The 20,541-nt window shown below is 43.3% G+C and overlaps 3 protein-coding genes across 3 annotated transcripts in view; 2 read left to right on the top strand and 1 right to left on the bottom strand.

The window, feature by feature from the left end:
- The window catches only part of LOC117644071 (gustatory receptor for sugar taste 64f-like), a 44,387-nt gene extending 40,713 nt beyond the window's left edge, over nt 1-3,674 (top strand). The window contains exons 4-6 of the mRNA XM_034383256.1: nt 1,676-1,765; nt 3,461-3,565; nt 3,648-3,674. Coding sequence (XP_034239147.1) covers nt 1,676-1,765; nt 3,461-3,565; nt 3,648-3,674 — 222 coding nt within the window. The remainder of the gene's footprint in view (nt 1-1,675; nt 1,766-3,460; nt 3,566-3,647) is intronic.
- Nucleotides 3,675-3,816: 142 nt separating this feature from the next.
- LOC117644069 lies at nt 3,817-9,138 on the bottom strand. Its single transcript, XM_034383255.1, has 3 exons — nt 8,992-9,138; nt 8,391-8,879; nt 3,817-3,930 (listed from the first exon to the last, which is right to left on the bottom strand). Exons 1-3 carry the CDS (start codon nt 9,136-9,138, stop codon nt 3,817-3,819), a joined length of 750 nt encoding a protein of 249 aa, XP_034239146.1.
- A 7,807-nt stretch (nt 9,139-16,945) lies between these two features.
- LOC117644068 lies at nt 16,946-20,124 on the top strand. The gene is made up of 3 exons (XM_034383254.1): nt 16,946-17,068; nt 17,495-17,665; nt 19,787-20,124. Exons 1-3 carry the CDS (start codon nt 16,946-16,948, stop codon nt 20,000-20,002), a joined length of 510 nt encoding a protein of 169 aa, XP_034239145.1. The 3' UTR covers nt 20,003-20,124.
- Nucleotides 20,125-20,541: the final 417 nt, after the last annotated feature.

The following is a 20,541-nucleotide window of genomic DNA, read 5'->3' as shown; positions in this document are numbered from 1 at the left end:
AGCGTGTGCCTAGCATGTATGCTGTAAATAAGAGTGTACTTGGAAGTATGCTCTTATAAGAGTGTACTATGTACACACTTCAGTTTGCAGAGCATCAATGAAGTAAAGTTTATTTGAATGCAAGTCGTGCCACATTCGTTCTTATTTCGTGTCAAGTTCATATAGACTGGCATCCTCGAAACTTAACTTGCCCCACGTTACGTTGCGACCAATACACTAACAACAGACACTTCCACGAAAGCGCAAATTGAAGAAGAAGAATATCGAAAGCCGGAAACAGTCACCGATAAATAAATATTATAGGTTCATTTGTTCTAAAAATTGTTTTACATGATGTGTTCTATGATTTCTAAACGTCAAAACCTCCAAATACGGTAAGACGATTTTGGGAGCTGGTTCCGGTGCTTCGGTGATGTAACTTTAGAGCCTAATTTTGGGTGACGAAAAAATTATCACCCAAAGATTATCACTCGTTTCGTTGCCTAAATTTGAATGACGTCACCGGCTACGTTGTGAGGTCCCCGATGACGTTCTTCCGGGGCCATGACCCCCATGAGCGATTCTCACGTTTCGGGGTAGTTTTGACGTCTCTGATTTGCCGAAAGTGAGAAATATCCAATTAAGTTTTTCTGATTATTGGGGTCCTGGATGATAGAGTTATGGCAATGGTATTTATAGTTAAGACCTTGTACTATCTTCCTTAAAACATGAGCCATAAGGTATTCCCATACGTTTTAGTGGGTGTTTTGATCACGGAAATTACGTTATCACGGAAGTTACAAAGTGTCAAAATCAGCTTTAACGGCTGACTCGGGCTTGCTGTGGCTTAAAAGTCGTTCCAGGGTCAATTGATACTCTCAGCCCGACATTTCAGTGGAAAATTTTTTCACCTAGTGCTGCTGCAACATTGGGTAAAGGGTGCCACGGAAGTTACAGGTAATTGTTGATACACGCCATTTTATAATGCTGTAGCCCGCTTTGAGACCGTATACAGCATCTTAGATTTCCGCGACCCATGCAACTATTTCCCAGGGACTCCACTTTGATGGCTTGTGTCATGGAAAGTTAAAAGTTTGGCTTGGGGAGAAGTCCAGAGCTGCCTTTTCGAAATTTGTGTAGTTAAATTGAATATACGGAGGACATTTTTCGTTGCAGCATAAGTACCTTTGAAAGAAGTCTGGCGTATTGGTCTTCGGTTGAAATTAGCTCGAGACATGCCAAGCTTCGAATCCCCATCGACAGTTGGCAGCATTTTCGACCCACACCGCCACACTGTGGGTGGAAAGTTCGAGTATGTTCTCTTTGGACAATCACGGAAGTTACATTTAGGGTATTCCAAACGCTACGTAGACCAATCCAACGAACGTGAACTTTTCGAAATGTGTGCGTTTAGTGGGATATGGCCCTCCCTAACGTCAGAAACAAACCCCATGTCGATATCTGCGCTCGTTTGGGCACAGGAGTCAGAAGAAACGAAACTACCCCGAAACGTGAGAATCGCTCATCCAGATTTTGGGCGAAAATGGTTAGTGAACCGTCATAGAACCGCGTGCGTCACCCAATAAGGGCAATGGTGGCGACTTTTTCGTTCTCAGTGTGACGGGAGTGTGAAAAGAAAGAGTATTGCAGTATTACTTTTCTCAATGGCTGAGCCTGGTCGTCGAATGGGTTCCAGGTTCGCCGGTTCCTCGCTCAGGTCAACACGGACCACGTTGCTCTGACCGGATACAACTTCTTCTACGTGACAAGATCACTAATGCTGACGGTAGGCTCTCAAGGAGTTCACAAGCTTAAAATTTTCCAAGGAGTGACGGCAAACTTCCTTTTTTTAAAAAGTTGTTTCCTGTGATTTGTCTGAATGAGCTTCAAATCGTTCAAAGTAGAAAAGAAAAGTGTTCTTTGCAGCTGAAGGACACGTTCTTGTGTGCGTTCCGACTTGGCCTTCTGCGCACCGCTGCAGATGCATCGCCTCTCACGGGTGATGCGTATCCAAGAGTCCGTTGCAAATGATCCAAGGACCAGTGCGCTTCACGGGCAATCGAAAAGAATTGACGCTTGCATTCCCAATAACTTCAATGTAGCGGGGGAAGACACTGGAACTCACCTACTCCAGTAAAAGAGAGACAGTGTAGGATGGAAAACCCCCTTCGATTTAACTTGCGAAAATCGTACACACATTACGTATCTAAGGACAATTAAGTGTTCATAGAATCAGGAATAAGTGGAATGTCCATAACAGGCTCAGAGCAAGTATTATGAATACTGATGCACTTAAAGTGCATCAACAAATAATTTTGTTCAAAACTGGACGCAACAATTCCTATTGACCAATTCCAGAGACAAGATTGCAACCAAAGAGGAAACGTTTTTAAGGGGGCAATACACTGAAAATGGCCAAAAACTGAGTTGTGTGATTGCTTCCAAACGCGTTGTTCAGCGTTGTTCAAACTTTTCATGTGTCAAAACCTTACAAAAAGAAGCATTTTAAGCCCAGAATGGCGTCGATCGGACGTCAGGGAGCGGAGCAGCGCCCAATCAAATTTTCGTCAAAAATCGAACTGGCGGGCGTCCTTCAGTCCGCAAAAATGAAGATATCTCGACCCCGTTTGCGCCAAAATGTAGGTAATTGAAGCGGCTATAGCGCAAACTAGGATTATGAACATCGAACAAGCAAAAGTACAAAATTTCACGAAAAAACCTGTTTTGATCATTTTTGCAAAATCCTCAAAAAGTGTTTTTGGATGAAATTTTGTACTTTCGGTTGCTCGATGTACAGAATCCTAGTTTGCGCTATAGCCGCTTCAATTACCTACATTTTGGCGCAAACGGGGTCGAGATATCTTCATTTTTGCGGACTGAGGGACGCCCGCCAGTTCAACTTTTGACGAAAATTTGATTGGGCGCTGCTCCGCTCCCTGACGTCCGATCGACGCCATTCTGGGCTTAAAATGCTTCTTTTTGTAAGGTTTTGACACATGAAAAGATTGGACAATGCTCAACAACGCGTATGGAAGCAATCGCACAAGTTAGTTTTTGGCCATTTTCAGTGTATTGCCCCCTTAAGCGTTACCAAATGTACACAGAATTGTACATGGCTTGTACGCAATACTAGGTAAAGCTGTCTATTTGCCTACAGACAGACCTCGGGAACTACATAAGTGTATGGCTTATGGACATATTTGTTGCCTTAATAACGTACTTTTTATGAACTTTCTGATAATCCTTGTTACGGAGATATTTGTCGACATCTGTGAGCAATTTGGGGCTTTGATAATATACTATAATGTTCCCAAAAGTGTTTGGACAGATTTGTCTATGGTTTGTGTTAGAATACGTCACCATTTAGTAACGAATGAAAACGTTTCCGCCATGGACTCAAAATCGTTCGGTAACTGGTAACAGAAATGTCCACAGCTATTTGGTGTGCAGAAATATTTGATACTGTTACGTCACATTCCAGATGGCGGGGACTATTGTCACGTATGAAGTTTTATTAATTCAGTTTCAAGGCGTCAGAGGAAGCTCTAGTAGCCCGCCGGCAGCCAAAGAATTTAACATAACACATGTATGTCCGTGACCAAAAATCAAAACTGCCAAGTAGCTTTTGTTCTACTCATTTCGTATCAATAAAATACTTTTTTTTAAAGGCTGAATCTTATGTTATTTATTCTTGACACTAACCGAAACCAACTCGTTCAACACACTATCTAACTGGCTCCCACTTCGATACCCCGAGGTATCAGGGCGGTTCAACCAATTCCTTACACCGAAAGAGGGATGCACACACATGTTTTGCCTACCAGTTTTACACCCACTTCACTTGGCCCAACCCACTCTGCAAGAAAAAGTGTGAATAGTGCAACGAGCCCTGTACAATGTAAGTGCAACAGGAATTGTATAAAGTTCAACGAGAATTGTATAATCCATATACTGCAAGAAAAAGCCACAACAAAAGTACACAAATTCCTGACAATTTTTTTTTACCAGGAATTTATTGTACTTTCAAAGTACAACAATTGCTGTACAATACAATGGGGCCGGCATGGCGAGTGCTAGGCAGTCCAGGCCTTGTTGTGGTTTGTACAATTCTCGTTGTACTTCAGAGAAACCATTTTGTACTTTTAAAGGACAGTTTTTGTTGTACGTTTGTTGAATTATTCACACTTTTTCTTGCAGTGCAACCACGCCTGGACTGTACAGCACTCGTCATGCCGGTCTCATTGTACTCAGTACATCAATTAATGTACTTCGAAAATACAAAAAATTCCTGATAAAATAGTTGCGAGGAGTTTATGTGTAATTTTGTTGTGACTTTTTCTTGCAGTGCAGTATAGCCCGCCAGCGTTTAGTCAAGTATACTACTCCTCCCGCTTGTGTAACCCGCCGAGAAAAAGGGGTTAGTAAATTTTACTAAACCTGGATAGTAAGCCAATATGCAGAAGAGGTGACTATGCGAACAGTACATTGCACTACATAATAACAAGGTAGGTGTACGCCAGACCGTGTCTTGACGTAACAGGCTTCGCTATGCTGCGCCAGTTTCGACCATCCACGCCTGGCGTATACACCTACCTTGGCCTGCGGCGCTTACACTGAGAAAATTTGAGTCGTCAATTGATGACAATTCCAAGGCTAATTTTCCTTACAACAATGTCATCAAAACAATTTATGACATGGTTGTCACGCCCATGCAATAAGTATAGGAGCTTTAATGAAAATGTCATCAATTTCTGACGAGGTTGTCATAATTCCGAACGAGTTCACTGTGGGAAAAAATCACAGTAAATCCTGTAGTGGTTAGTACAGCTGTCACTGTAGTTCAGAGTACAGGATTTACTGTACTTTTTTTACAGGATCTACTGTATTTCTACGGGATTTACTGTTACCACAGGAGTGAAGCACGGAATATCCTGTACCAGGTACAGTAAATGCTGTAACCAGGCACAGTAAATACTGTGTCCTGAGCTACAGTAAATCCCGGCAAAAAAGTTAACGGGATTTACTGTGTTTTTTTCGCACAGTGTTCTATTTTCGTTATCAGCAGCCTCTAAAACATATGAAACGATATGAAACTTGACACAAAGTTGAAAGTACTTAAAAAATTGTCTTTTTTCTGCCGTTTTTTATGCGTTTTTTGGCTCGAATATCCGAATGGATTGAGATAGTAAGCTGAATTTTGGGGTGTGGCGAGCCAAGGACATACCTAATGACCCTGCAAAATCTCAGTCAGATCGGCCGAGCCGTTCAGGAGGAGAAGTGCACACACACACGCAGACAGACAGACAGACAGACAGACAGAAAAACTTTTCAACCCCACTGAAGTAACGGGCCTCGCTATGGCTCAGCCATAAAAGAAATAACAAAATGAACAAATGAAAATGTTTTGAAAATCCTCCAAATGTTGCCTACAAGTCTGTTCACCTCCTCAGCCAAACTCTTAACCACTTTGTTCAAAGTTAAAAGTGACAAGGTAGGTGTACGCCAGACCGTGTCTTGTCGTAAAAGGCTTCGCGATGCTGCGCCAGTTTCGACCATCCACGCCTGGCGTACCTACCTTGGCCTGCGGCGCTAACCTGCCTTCGGCAGGCTGCTTTCCTAGGCAGGCCGTGGAAATGGGCGTGATCCCCTCAAAAATAGCATTTGGTCATCAAAATCTACACCAATCGGATTCAACTTTCAGTCGGGGGTCTGAACGGGTTCTATTTTCGTCATCAGCAGCCTCAAAAACATATGAAACGATATGAAACTTGACACAAAGTTGAAAGTACCCAAAAAGTTGTCTTTTTTCTGCCGTTTTTAAGTGTTTTTTGGCTAATATGACCGAATGGATTGAGATAGAAAGCTGAATTTTGGTGTGTGGCGAGCCAAGGACATATCTAATGACCCTGCAAAATCTCAGCCAGATCGGCCGAGCCGTTCAGGAGGAGTAGTGCACACACACACACACACACGCACGCAGACAGACAGACGGACGGACAGACAGACAGACAAACAGACAGACAAAACTTTTCAACCCCACTGAAGTAACGTGCTTCGCTATCGCTCAGCCAATCACACTCTTAAAACCTTACAAAGTATTTTGAGCATACATATAACAAACTAAAATACTTTGTTATACGAAGAAATAGTTCGTAAATTACGAAGTATTTTCTTTGTAAGCTTACGTATGCTCAAAATACTTTGTTATACAAACTACTTTTCTTTGTAAGGCCCAAAATAGTTTGTAAGGTTTTCTCAGTGGCAATTTCACGAAACGCTATAATGTGGATTTTACTAAACGATTGAGTGAGCCATTTATAGTAACTGGTACTACCCCATAGTAGGTTCTCCCATCCGGCATCGTCGCACCCCCCCTACCCCTGCCTCCTTGCCCCCGCCGAGGCCCATCCCCTCCCTGTCGCGCGGCGGAAGAGAGGAGGGGCGGACACGGCGCGGCCGTGCATGTGCTCCGCTGCTGGAGACAGCCCTATCAGCGCGCAGGCACAGCCGAGTGGTAAGGCGATGGCACTGTGATCGGACGGCCCAGGTTCAACTCCTGGTCGCTGCCGTTACAGGTGGAGCGGAGCAAGTCACACGACATATCGACGCAATGAAACAGTGCAAAGGGAAGGCCGATGTGGTGTAGCCGCAGCCTCCTGATGCGACTGTGTGCACTCAAAAGGCATTCGAACACTGGTAGTCTATTTTAGACAAGCAGCCGTTTTACTATGCAGCTGAGTGTCATTTACTAAACGTACCAGTACTCTCCACTATGCTGGTTGGGTGCCAATAACCAAACGGAGCAGTGGAATCCACAATGCGTTGTAGTCTATGTCACAAAACACGGTGTTTAGTAAAAAGTACTATCGCTTCAGTGCGTCGAAAAATGACTATCCAGGGTAGTCAAATGTACTAACACAGTAGTAAAATGCACTATCCCCTTCTTATTCCCATTTTCTGCCGTGTTCAGGTGCTTTTTTGCTTTCTTTAAATGAAGGAATTGAGATAAGAAGCTGAATTTTGATGTGGGGCGAGCCAAGGACATACCTAATGGCCATACAATAACTCAGCCAGATCGGCCGAGCCGTTCAGAAGGAGTAATGTACGGTAATGTACACACAAGTGTTAACGATCTACAAAGCGGAAGAACAGAATAAGTTTATTTTCATCATTTTCCGAGAGAAAAAAAAGGTCATTTAAATGAATGTGAAAATTCCAAACGTGTAGTATCACTTTCAAGACGGTTAAAATGATTCAAAATATAATGTTTTTGTTGACTTCGGAACCATGTTCACTTTTCATAAACAAGGGCACATTCACAAGGCGAAAATAACTCAATTTTGAGATGAGCTGACTTATTCACTTTCTCCGCTTCCAGGACCAAACATTAAATAAATACGAACCATGTTGCATGCGCAATATCAAGCAAAGTAGAATCAACAATGTTTGTAACTCTAATGGGTCTTTGTGCACCTCCTGCTCCACCACGAATCGGGCGCCCTTGGAACGCTCCATCTGGGATGAAAAATGCGATTTTCGTGGTTTCCCCAACACGTGAAATCCCATTGTAAAGCATTCCGTGGGCAAACACGGACGTTTTAAGGTAAAATCCACAGTACTCAAATGTTCTGGCTTGCGACCTATAAAAAAAATGAAAAATTTCAAGTTAAATTCAAAGTTAGTTTAGAAACGAAAGAAAACGTTTTACAAACATATCACTTGGTAAAATTGCAAAAAGTTAATTCTAACGTTTTGATCAACTTTGCAGCAATGCTGTTTTTAAACATCCGAAGTGATCGCAGTCCGTCAAAAATGGTGTTCTGAAAAAGGCCGAGGGGCCGCTTAACCGTTACAAAAAATCGAATGCGCGCCTAACATGTGACGCAGAAGCTGCCTTAGGTCAGCCAATCAATGATTTCTACACATTTGTCGTTTTAGAGTTATTTGCGGACTGTTAATTTCAATTAAATTTTTTTAAAGTTCCCGAGAACAATGCAATACCAGAGTCTGCTTTAATGACCGTATTTACCGTACTTCACGTCTTTTTGACAGAGAAACTACTGATTTTTACATTCTTACCTATGAACAGTGAGGCTGTAGGCCAGTCGAAGTGGAAATTGAACACGTGTGAGAACCATCCTCTTCACTTCTTCATCATCACGACGACAGAGGCGTGGAAGCCATACTTCCCGATCAGTCATCGGGCCAGTAAGAACCTTCACTTAAACCAGATGCGTTCCGCATGCGGTCACTATCATCCTTGTTCCATTAACAAGCCCCAAGTGGTGATTCAAAGTAAAAGGTAAAAATACAACGCAACCAACTTTAAGTTTGAGTGCGTGGAATGGCATGCCACTGGGTGTTAGTGATTGAGCTCTGTCTCTGGTTTCGATGAGGAGGAAATCGTTTACCTCATTGTCATTTTCCGTGGAATCTACGTTTTCTAATAGTGACATACTAAGGTAATTAAAACCTTGACCACTTATTGAACAAGTAACAATATCGTTGACTTCACAGCACTTCTTGTTAGTGTTTGCAATGATTGCTCTTTTGTGGTTATGGAAGTCACCCTTAAAAACTGTTTCAATTAAAGATGGCAAATTCTTGGTAAATGTAACTATTTCCTGGCCAATTTTTAGAGGGAACATCGTAAATCCTGGTTCCACATTGGCAGTGCCATCGCCGATCGAAAGGCACCACTTGGTGTATTCAGGATCGTTGACAGCACGCATGTTTTCAGTTAATTGCAGAATCTGGAAATGTTCCCAGAGAGGGTTTGAGAAGACGCAATTTGAAAGAATGTCCCCTTCTTCCTTTTTGCAGGTGGGAAGTGTCTGTCTAAAATCTCCTCCCACTACAATAACTTTTCCTCCAAAAATTCTCGTGGTTCCGGTAACATGCTGTTAAAAAAAAAGTTAAAGATACAAAAATCTCAGTGCATGGCAAGTAAAACGTCAAATTTCGCTGAAAATTCCAAAAAAAATGTATAATTTTTATATTTCCATAACTTACGTGACAGAGAGTTTCAATGACAGACAACTGCCAGCATTTCATCATTGAAATTTCGTCGATAAAGACCAGTGAGGCCTTAGCCAATGCCACAGCTTGCGGATGTTGCATGTTAAGATAGGATGTGGGGAACATGTTTCCGTCAGGCATCTTAAGCGGAATACCAAAAGCGGAATGGCATGTCAACGCTCCTGGAAGTTCTTGGGCTGCTGTTGCAGTGTAGGCACTGAAGACTGCTGTTCGACCTTGGCTCTGCAGTTGAAATCCTAATTTGCGATACACAAAAGTTTTGCCAGTACCCGCACAGCCGCTTACGAAGAAACATGTGTTTCCACCATACGACTTATCATGAGAGTTTTCAACAGCTGTCATAATGGACCTGAAGGCTTCCTCTTGACCCTCGTTGAGCACTCCTTCAGGATCAATCAAAACATTGCGTCTGTTTACAACTTGTGGACGTTCAAACGGTAGAGGACAAGAGGCGGGATCGACTTTTCCAGCTAAAAGGATTGACCAAATATGTTGCAGAGCAAGCACGTATCAATCATCTGGCTCAAGATCTGGTTGACTTGGGTCGTTAATTATGTCTCCAATCATGAAATCTTTCAAAATTTCCCAGCAATCAGTAACCAACTCAGACGGATCAAAGGTATTATGCTGCAACATAAATGCAAATGCAATCCTGATTTGAAACGGATCTCCAACAGCCTGCCATTCACGCACTGTCTGCATAACTGCTTCTCCTCCGTATGTCAATCCAAGTGCAACAGTTGCTTCCTCAAAGGTGTTATACACGACTCCACGATGTCTTCGTAAATCCTGAAAACTCGTTGGTCTCGGGACATTTAAAAGTAGCTGCGAGGGGGCAAAACTCGGGATTTTCGTGTACACATGAATCGGAAAACGCAATGATTGCGCATGGTTTTAATTGATTTCATGGCTGATTTTGCCTTATTTCGCGACGCACCAGGGTGATGTTGAGCGTGATTGCGTGTGATTGTGTTCGGAAAGAAATGATTTCGGACTGATTTGGCCTGGTTTCGTGCACTGTTAAAAAAAAATTCTGAAAATTCAGACTAAATGAACTGAAGAAAATTTCGCAAAAGGCACTCCTAATTTTCAGACCAACTTTTTCAGAAACATGCGGTCTGAAAATTCAGACCTGTGAATTCAGAGCACAAGTCTGAATATGGATTAAGACCTCTAGTCTGAATTGGTATTAAGACCGCTGGACTTTGAAATTTAGGAATTTGGTGAGCTTAAAATTGAGATGTCTTATTTCTTAAAAAAGGGCTTCCTGGTCTGAATTTGCTTTCAGCAGTTCACTCCCATACCCCTCGCCTCCCTCTTTGTGCGCAGTGCGGGCAAGGTAATATATGAAAGTTGATCCAACCAATGCTTTAAGAAGGATGAAAATTGCTGAGGCTAGTAAAAGTCAATTTTGTAACCTTAAGGATACTGTCAAGTGAAACTTGCATGTCCTAGAAATATTTGTCACAGGAAGTTCATTTTGAGGTCAAAATTCCACCACTATTAGATAAATTTATTCTCAAAGTTGGGGACTCCAACTCTAATTAGTTTCTGAGTTATGGAGGTTTACGTAAACTTTTAGTCGTTTCCTCCAAATTCTTCTCACGACAAAGGATTAGCTACCCAGCCTTCAGATTCTTGCAATTATATCTATTTTTGCATATGAAAAAGAAAGCGTTGTCAAATTTGAAAATACAAGTCCAGAAGAGGCTGTATTAGCTTTTAAAAAGCTAACTTATCAGGCCCACTTTTATTTTTCTTCAAATTTAAAAGATTTTGCCTTATTATTGGTTTATGGTGTTTCAGGAAAACTAAGGGAGATATTTTTTTATAAAAGCTATCTATTTCCTTTGCAAAAATAGATATAATTACAATAATATGAAGACTGGGTAGCTAATCCTTTGTCGTGAGGAAAATTTGAGAGAAACGACTAAAAGTTAACGTAAACATCCATAACTCAGAAACTAAAATAAGGTGGTGTACAACTCTTAGTGCATGAGTTAATGCAATGGAAAGGAACTTTTATCCAGGTTATGAGACAAGTATTTTTTTCAAAAAAAGTTATAAAGTCACTTTGGTCACTTTAGTCATCATAACCATAAATTTCTTTGCTTATCATTGCAAAATGAACTCAAACCTTGGTTGTAACAATTAACTCACTGTGGCAAGCACACGATCCAACACGCACCGGTGCACACGAAGTGAACGTATCAGATTCGTCCAACCAGAAGTTTGAACTAATATCCGATGAAGGCACTTTGGGGACGAGTGTGAACGGGGAGAGGCGAATAACTTAGAACACCTCTCGCCCTCTCACCGCCCGCCCCTTCAGTTTCGGGAGATGCGTACAGCGAGCGCAGAGTCACTACAGCGTCAAGAAGGGTCATCAGCAGAAAACACTTCGAACTAAAATGCGCTTCTTTCCGTCGACATGACTTCAGCGCGCCGAGCGAGTGGACCTGACGCAAAATACACGCGATGTGTGCACCTTGGAAGACTGCTGGAGACTGACGTTTTGCGTGCAGGGCGCCGGGTCGGCCAAAACATTCCGAGTTGCCGACGGATTAACGCTCCCCTCCTTGCCGAGCCAATCAGAGGGCGCCTCCAGCCGGCCCTGCCTCGCCGGACTTTCCGAGAATGCACCGGCGGGGACAGTCCTGCGGCCGCCACACTGGGCTCGGCTCGGTGCTCGGCCCTGCTCGGTGCCGAACGGACTCAGCCGAACAAGTCCGAGACAAACTAGATCGCTTTCGGGCCTACTAGCTTAGCTGGTCAAGGTGCTCCCAGAGCGCTATAAAGAGGGCTACTCTGGGGCTCAAGGTGCTACCTTCGGGGCAGTCCGATTAAGGCAGCGTGTGTAGAGAGAGAGGGCGGGAGTCAGACGAGTCGGGCAGAAAATTTAGACCGGGCGCTGAATTCTACTTTTAGACTCGCAGGGCAAATTATTAAACCTTGTTAAGTCTGAATTTTCAGACCGCCGCGTCTGAAATTTTTTTCAGACTACAAGGTCCGTATTTTTAGACCTGCGGTCCAAATATTAGGACTCTAGTCTGAAAACGAAATTCAGACGGACAAGTCTGACACTTTCGGTCTGAATTTTCAGAATTTTTTTAACAGTGTGTGATTCTGCCTAATTTCGGTCGAATTTAGTGATTTTGGTTGATTTCGGATTGCTTGATTTCGCGTGATTCTCAATGATTCGCGTGTGATTTCGGGGGCCGTGTACTACACATGATTGCGCGAGTTTTTGCCCCCTCGAGTAGCTGGCAAAGGGCATATTTTTCCCTGTTTCCAAATACAGATGGGGGCATTACCACGCCAAGACAATTTGTTCCACGTTCCCGATGTCGCCATTGGTTTCCTTCCCAGGTGAACGACCTTGGAATGTCTTGGTACTAAGTATCATGCAGATTATATTGTGCTACCACCTTGAAAAAACTCAGGAGCTTACTCCGAGTTGGCTGCTGCGGAGCCTTTTGCAGATCTTCATCAGACTCTCCAGGTAAAAGTACAAAATCTTCTCCGGGTAAGTGAACTGGGAGCTGTTCGAGGTCATGGCTAAAATAAACATTTCGAAGGAATCCATTTCTTCCAAGTGTGCCGAACAGCTGCAGGCCCAGACAATGATCTAAATTATTGGACATACCCCACTTCGTCCCAGTTCACTACGCCTGTTTCCAAGCCTTCCTCAATAGTGAACGTCCTGAAATTGGGTTGTCCTCTTTTACCAGTGACAGCATTTGTCATGTACCTACAAAAGAAAAAAATATGAAAAAGGTAGTTAAAAAAAACACAAAAAAACTAAAACTTTGCTTATTGTTAGGCTTAAACTGAAGAAACATTGGTGAATACCTAATTTCGGATTTTATTTAAGGGGGCTCATACATGTTAAAAGCACTTTGTAAATTTTTTTTTTATGTAGACGGATTAAGATTTTACAATTTCTGGGTTAAAACCCTTTTTGGCTGAGCGATAGCAAAGCCTGTTACTCCAGTGGGGTTGAAAAACTTTTTCTGTCTGTCTGTCTGTCTGTCTGTCTGTGTACACTACTCCTCCTGAACGGCTCGGCCGATCTGGCTGAGATTTTGCAGGCTTATTTGGGATGTTCTTGGCTCGGCACACGCGAAATTTCACTTCTCTAGCTCAACTGGTTCAGTTTTTATAGCCGAAAAACACCTAAAAAATGGCGAAAAATTGAGTTTCTTGCAGGTAGATCTCTCCTGTCTTGATGAAGGGGGGGTCTGGGGGGCGGAGCCCCCCAACCTGACAAGTTGAAAAGTTACAAGGCTCAAGGTAGTGTAATTTGTAGATGAAGCAACTCTATAAAGAGTGAAGGGGGTCTGGGGGCGGAGCCCTCTAGCATGCAACAAATCAGAAGTCACTGATGACGGGCAAACATTGCCTGCCGAAGGCAGGCTAGCGCCGCAGGCCAAGGTAGGTATGCCAGGCGCGGATTGGAGGAACAGGCCGCGAAACATCGCGAAGCCTGTTACGACAAGACGCGGTCTGGCGTAAACCTACCTTGTAAATAATTGAGTAAGCTTCATTTTGGCTTAAAGTAAAGTGACTTTGGACATTTTTTGGAGATTTAGTCGAATCGTTTAAAATTTAGGTTCTCGTAAGATTTTGTTCGCATACTTGCTCAGATCTGTGGGGGAAAAAATCAGGGAGACTCATCCCTAGAAGTGTCATAGAATTGACTACAATGGGCTTTATATCTGCAATAGTTTTCAAGAAAAAAAATAAAAACAATTTTTTACCATTTTTTAAACAAATTTTTTAACAGAAGTGATCTGCCTGCAGAAGATCGGATTTTTCGCCGTTTTCTAGGTGTTTTTCGGCTATAAAAACTGAACCAGTTCAGCTAGGATACTGAAATTTCGCGTGTGCCAAGCCAAGAACATACCTAATAAGCCTGCAAAATCTCAGCCAGATCGGCCGAGCCGTTCAGGAGAAGTAGTGTACACAGACAGACAGACAGACAAAACTTTTCAACCGCACTGGAGAAACGGGCTTCGCTATCGCTCAGCCAAAAAACTTCAGAACGCTTCATCAGTATTTTCAGAATTTTTTTAAGTGCAAAAGATACAGGACGAGCCGACGAGGCAAAGTTGATGATTTAATCGCCACTTATTATGTACTCTGCAAATCTAAAAGCGTACACTGTGTGTTATTGTATGTTACATTTGTAGCATGCCTGCAAGCACGCTCGAGCTAGCGCATGCCTGCCAAGGACTTACTAATGCACACATGCTAACTGGAGCATATATCTAGTGCATAAGGGATAGCTAGTTGCCTGCATGAGGAAGCGTGTACGTAGCATGTGTGCACTAGGAAGTCCATACGCTATCTAGAGCGTGCCTGCAAGCATGCTCCAGGGAGAGCATACAATGTACGCTTTTGGGTTTGCAGAGTATTTCGTTTTCCTCTTTCACTCAGTTCCCATTCTCTCCTGCCTTACATTTTTGAATGCTTTGTATGACTTCTGATAGCAATCATTGCGAGCTGCTGTTGTTAGGAACGGAACAGGCTTTTACGATTCAAGGATGAATGAACACCACCCACACCAGGCAGATGTGATATGACATCTTCACTTATGAAGTTACACAAAGTGCTCGTCGATTGGCCAGCGGGCCATGGGCATGTACATTTTGTCGCAGTGGGAGACGCTTCGCACCTTCTACACTGCACACTGCCACCTGTTTTATGAGGGCGCATACACTCGCTTAAAAGTCGCGTCACTCTGCCCAAAAGCACGTGTAAGTTGGCGCTACAGGAGCGTAAGAGCCGAAATTCCTCCATTATTCCCCGGTTTTGGGTTGTTTGGGGCTGCGTTTTTAGCCCAATGCCGATGATTTCGAGGCGTAATCTAGCGAAATAGTCTGGTCACACTTGCGTACGCCCTTTGATACCCTCTCGTGTATTTTGATGCAGCATGTTAAAGACACAGCGTGTTCCTGGCGTACGTCTCAAGTCAAAAGTTTATGAGGATTGACCGTCCATTTCACTCATTGTTAGGTGCGTCCGACTATGTCCAGCGGTCAGGCGAGGGCGGAACGCGACACACAGTGCAAGCTCAGCACGTGTCGCGAGCCTTCCGCGGGCCCTGGAGCTGGCCGGACGTTTGATCGCGTTCTGAGCTAGCACTTGGTGTCGCGTTCCGTCCGCGCCTGGCCACTGGGCGGACATAGTTCGACGCATCAAACGTTCTGTCGCCAAATTATTATGACACGTTTTTTCCAAGGTGTAACTCACTGCTAAAGTCGATGTACAAGGATTGTCCCGTTTTTATTTGTGCTGAAAGTTAACATTTATTTCCTATCTTGTAGGGTAAGATGAGGTGGAGCTCCTTGGCTCTAGCAGTTGCTATGAGTTCCCACAATTCTTTTTCCATCCGTTGCAGGGCTAAACCCTGTGGGATTGTATACGGACGCAGAATGAAACTACTGTTCTCATCGATTGCAATGTTGTTTGTCCTACTGGTTCAGGAAACACTCTGCGGATCTATCAACGCCTTTGCCGTACGTAGTTGCTAGTGCTAGTGGCATTGATAGCTTCTTGCGCTGGGTTATTTGGGTTACGACCATTATCCTTGTGGGTTTTCGACATTGGGGTGTCAGTGTGCTCGTGGAAGGCTTCATTATCTACTACAAGGTAGGTGATCGCCAGACAGTGGCTTGTCGTAACAGGCTTCGCGACGCTGCGCCAGTCCCGACAATCCATGCCTGGCGTTTACACATACCTTGGCCTGCGGCGCTGGTCCTGCCTTTGGCGGACTCTCGCCACACATCGCCACTCAAGGAGACCTGATCGCTCATCAAAGCAGCACTGCGTTCAAACTTTTATGCTGGAATCCCCTTTCATGTAAGGGGCGATGTGATTGGTTCGCTGGTCAAACTGCATGACAGTTTTGGTTTGACTCCCCTTAAATTCTGGCTAACTTTTGTCGCATTAGGTCTCGAACCTGGGTCGGATGTTGGAATTGTTTCTATTTTCATTTCCAGCACCCTCCAAAACACATGAAATGATGTAAAACCAAGCATGACAACAAATGTCAGTGAAAAGATAATTTTTTTGCCGTTTTTGAAGTGTTTTTTGGCTCTAATGACCACACGGATTGAGGTGGAAAAGTTGAATTTTGGTGTGTGGCGAGCCAAGGACATACCTAATGACGGTGCAAAATCTCAGCCGAATCGGCCGAGCCCTTCAGGAGGAGTAATGTACACAGACACGCACAGACAGACATGAAAAACTTATCAACCCCACTGGAGTAACAGGCTTCGCTATCGCTCAGCGAATGAACAAGTTTGTTATTAGCCACGGACTTATTTTAACTGCTGAAGAGAATCGACCTCTGCATCGAAAGTAGGACCGTGTCCTTGAATATCTTGAACTGAGATTGTTGATTCTTGGGCATGTGGCAAACTTGCCAGGTTGTAACCACAATCTCGCTTAAAATAAATGCAATAAATGATCCTTCACTTTCTAATCTTTGAAAAAAATTCATATTTCTATGTTAACATGTCCGAAATATCTTTATAGATGACGGAGGAGCCGTCGGCAACATTTCTGCCATAGATACCTTCGTGAATCCCCAGTGTATACACTAAATGTTTTATGTACTTTATTGTCCATAACTATGGCCGTTTTTGTGCATAGAGAACTTACGTACAAATTTTTACATAAATTAGGAACAATATTTCCATATTGTGCTTAAGTATGTAAAACATTGTACCTAATTTATGTACAAATTTGTACATAACTTCAGTATGCACAAACACGGCCATAGTTATGGACATAAAGTCCATAAGCATTTAGTGTGTATTTCTTATACAGTGCGCAAAGTGCACGGAATGAAGATATTATTTTATGTTATCAGGGACCCTTTCGCGTTATTCCGGACCACTTCGAAAAATGCCCGCTGGATATGCAGCCCAAGAAGATATTCTTGAAGATGCATTATGTCGGTTGGAGAGACAGAAAGAATCCAGACTTATGGTTTTACTCGTGGAACGGCACATCGTTCTTTGTGGCAAATGACGAGCTTTCGGTTAGTGGAATTCTCTGGAGAATCATTTTCGTCATCCTTCATTTAATAGTTCAGAATTTTCGAACTACTGCAGTGCGGCAAATTCAAGCAAACTCCCATCGTCATTGGTGGTAGGGTCTGTTGCGGTAATTATGGGACACGGGGTAAAATGGGACAGTTGAACTTTAGTCTCTGAGGGCTGATACAGAACGCGAAAGGGTGGCTCTTTTGTGTGTCACAGTGAACGGATGATATTTGCGGCCCGGAAAACACGGACTAATTTTCACTTATGTCTGACGTTTTTTCGGTGATGCATTGGAGTCTCGCTCTCTCCGGGGCTGCCTCGAGTCACGGAATATTGGTGGCATGATTCTCTCTTCGAATTTCAGTGTCCGCGGCTTGGCTTTTCCTTCTCACGAATCAATTATCTGTGGTTTTCGAAATCAGGTCAATATCAACCTTGCATCGTGGAGTGCTCGGGGCGGCTGGAAGGACAACGCGTTCATTGCCACGGTGCCCAGGGTTTGTTCGACGGGCCGCGCTTCGATACCCTCTCTGTGGCGGAAGATGATGGTGGCAGTCTTCAATGACCCGGATGCCGACTGCCCTTTTCAACCGGTTCGTTTTTTCCCGCCACGGAATATGCAGCCCTTGTGTTCTTATGACCGATCTTGCCTCAAGTCATTTCAATATAAAGTATCCCAATGCTATATGTTAACGCACTCTGTTGAATTAAAATGTTACCGACTGCAACTTTGTTAATTCACAAAGATTTTCGGTGTTTTACGAAGATTCTGAGAGAAAGAATGTGTAGGCACGGGCAATAGTTGCTGTTCACGTCAAAAAAAATGTTGTGGCAACGAAAAAGTATGTTGATTTTGGGAAATTAAAAAAAAGTTAAATGGCGCACTAATTTTTTGTCAGAACAAATCATTTTGTTAACGATCGATATCGTCGAGAGGACTCAATATAATCTTTTTTAAAAAAAAGTTTGCACTCCTCACGAATTATTTATCGTGGGAGCAAAATGTTCGTTTTGTCAACAAATCGATAGTACGCCAAACAACTTTTTTTTTTGCTATCCCAAAAACAACATACATATTCGTCGCCACAACAATTTTTTCGTGTTTATCATCGTTTGGCTCTCACTGAGAATCCAAACGCTATGAGGATAGCATAGCGTCAATTCGTGCAATGTCTTGCATTGCACATCCCGTATCCCGTTCCTTATGCATTAGCATAGGGCCATTTCGGGAAGCATTGCACCTAAGGTGCAATAATGACTATGGCACGTATGGTGCGATACCTTTTTGCACTGCATTGCACCTTACACACAAAATTACTTTGTAGGTTTTTCTGCGCGCCAATGCACGAAATTAAACATGCACTTCGTTACGCACGAATTTGTCCGCAACAATGCACGATTTCGTGCGCAAGTATGCAGAAAATCGTGCATTTTCGCGCACAAATTCGTGCGTTACGAAGTGCATGTTTAATTTCGTGCATTGGCGCGCAGGAAAACCTACATAGGAATTTAGTGTGTACGTGGGTGATTCCGTGCGTATGGGCGAATTCTGTGTCCTCGCCATCCTGGCTCGAAGGAGTGCATTGCATTGCTGCAGTTGCATAGCAAAATGAAGAATCGCATTGAGATTGATTATCGAGATACGAAAAATACTCCTCACTGTCAGAAAACTCCAAAAAGGAAAATGGAAAAATCATGGAGTTTTCCCGTAACTTCTGCATGGAGCCTCCATAAATGCAAATTCTGGGCTTTCTCCGAAAAGTTTCGGAATTTTCAACAAAAATGCATGCTTTACTATCACGAAAACACGAAAAAAAGGGTTTGCAACCAGTTAAAAAATGAGGGAAAGGTGAACCTCTACTTGTTGAGCTCCGTTTTCATAATATTTAGGGAAAGCTACAGGATATAAGTCAAATGAGCTCGAAGGAGATTGTCCCTTCTTTGACCATTTCAGACTAAAAGATGCTTCAGCAAAGTCCTCTTTAACATATCTAAGAAAAGGCATGCAGTTTACCTCCCATCAGGACCCAAGCAATGCTCCGAAGAACATCTGTTTGAGCCCTGAGAAAATCTCTCCGAATAAAAATGGAAGATGAATGGAGTCTCCATGAACGTGATTAAATGGTTTTTCTCCATAAAATTTCGGAGCTAATTTCAAACAGTGTAGGATGAGAAACTTGTGGATATCACAGCTTTCAATTGGGTGCGAAGGGCGGGGTGGGGTGGTCTACGTCCAAAAACAGGTGCATATTTTTATTGACGCAAGTTCCGCCATCCCCTTTGTCTACTAAACGCGAAGTGTTGAAAGCTTGCCTTACACGGGAAACTTTAGGGCTGTAGAACGAAAGGAGAGGCCGAAACACGAGGAAGTTGGATTGGTAGTTCTCGCACAGCGACCGAAACATGAAATTTCCGTCATCTCTAATCTGTAAGATCCGTCATTATTTCCATGTTTTTATAAGGGTGAAAATGAACTTGACGCGCGTCCAAGCTTAGAGGGTCATTGGGGCACTCCAGATGCTATACGAACCGAAATTGGCTTCGAAATGAAAGTTTCATTTTTCAAATTTGTGGCACTCAGAATTCGCCCTTACGCACGGAATCAGCCACATGATATATTCATTCATAACTGTTGGAATCTCAGTGCTGCCCCTTGCCCCTTTCTTTCGTGTACAGTGAGAGTGGTGTTGCATAACATGATATCGGTCTGGCAGGGATCTTACTCCTTCAGCAATTTTTCTACCGACTTCGACATTGAAGCAGTACCGTCCTTCTTCTACGGCAAATGGCGCGCCACGGGAAAACTGTTTCGGACTTCGTCGCGGGAACTGCTGGCGTGCGCCCGAGCTTACGGTTCCACAGTGCCGAAACTTAGCAAGCGGAACAGTTCCGTGCACGTCAGCCCACATCGCATTGAGTCTCAGGATTAAACAGAGACCGGAAAATCTGGGCTTTGCTGGAAAACAAGTGCCTTTGGAAAGTGTAACCGACCTTTCTCCTACACTTTGCTCCATTCGTGTAAGTCATCTCTGTCATTGATATAGCAGTTTCTCTTTACAATGTTTGTGTTTTACTCATGACTGTCTTTTAAGGTTGCAGAATGGACGTCATGACTCCCTCAATTTTGGTCTTGACACAATGTTCTCTGATTGTCATTTACTGTTTTGACTCAGTAAATTCAGCCGAATACAAGCGTTTTGTTTCCAATATGCTGCGAAGATTGCATAGAATTATTTTCAAACCAGCCGTTAAAAATGAGACAATTGCTCTGTGGGTGGTCTACTGCTGAGTCCACTACCCTGAATTGTTTTTGGGTTTGGCCAATGGGAAACTGAATAAGAACTGCGCTTTTTCGCACTCAGTGGCGCACAGTATTCTGCGCGTTGATTTTGTGAGAGTCGGGTTTACCAAAGACGAATCTTGACTCGGAAATTGTATTAATGCAAGAGTTTTAATGCACGAAATAAAA

The sequence above is a fragment of the Thrips palmi genome, unplaced genomic scaffold (genome assembly GCF_012932325.1).
Source record: "Thrips palmi isolate BJ-2018 unplaced genomic scaffold, TpBJ-2018v1 HiC_scaffold_17, whole genome shotgun sequence".
NCBI lineage: Eukaryota > Metazoa > Arthropoda > Insecta > Thysanoptera > Thripidae > Thrips > Thrips palmi.
The sequence above is the reverse complement of the archived record's forward strand: the minus strand, read 5'-3'. Positions and strand labels throughout refer to the sequence as shown.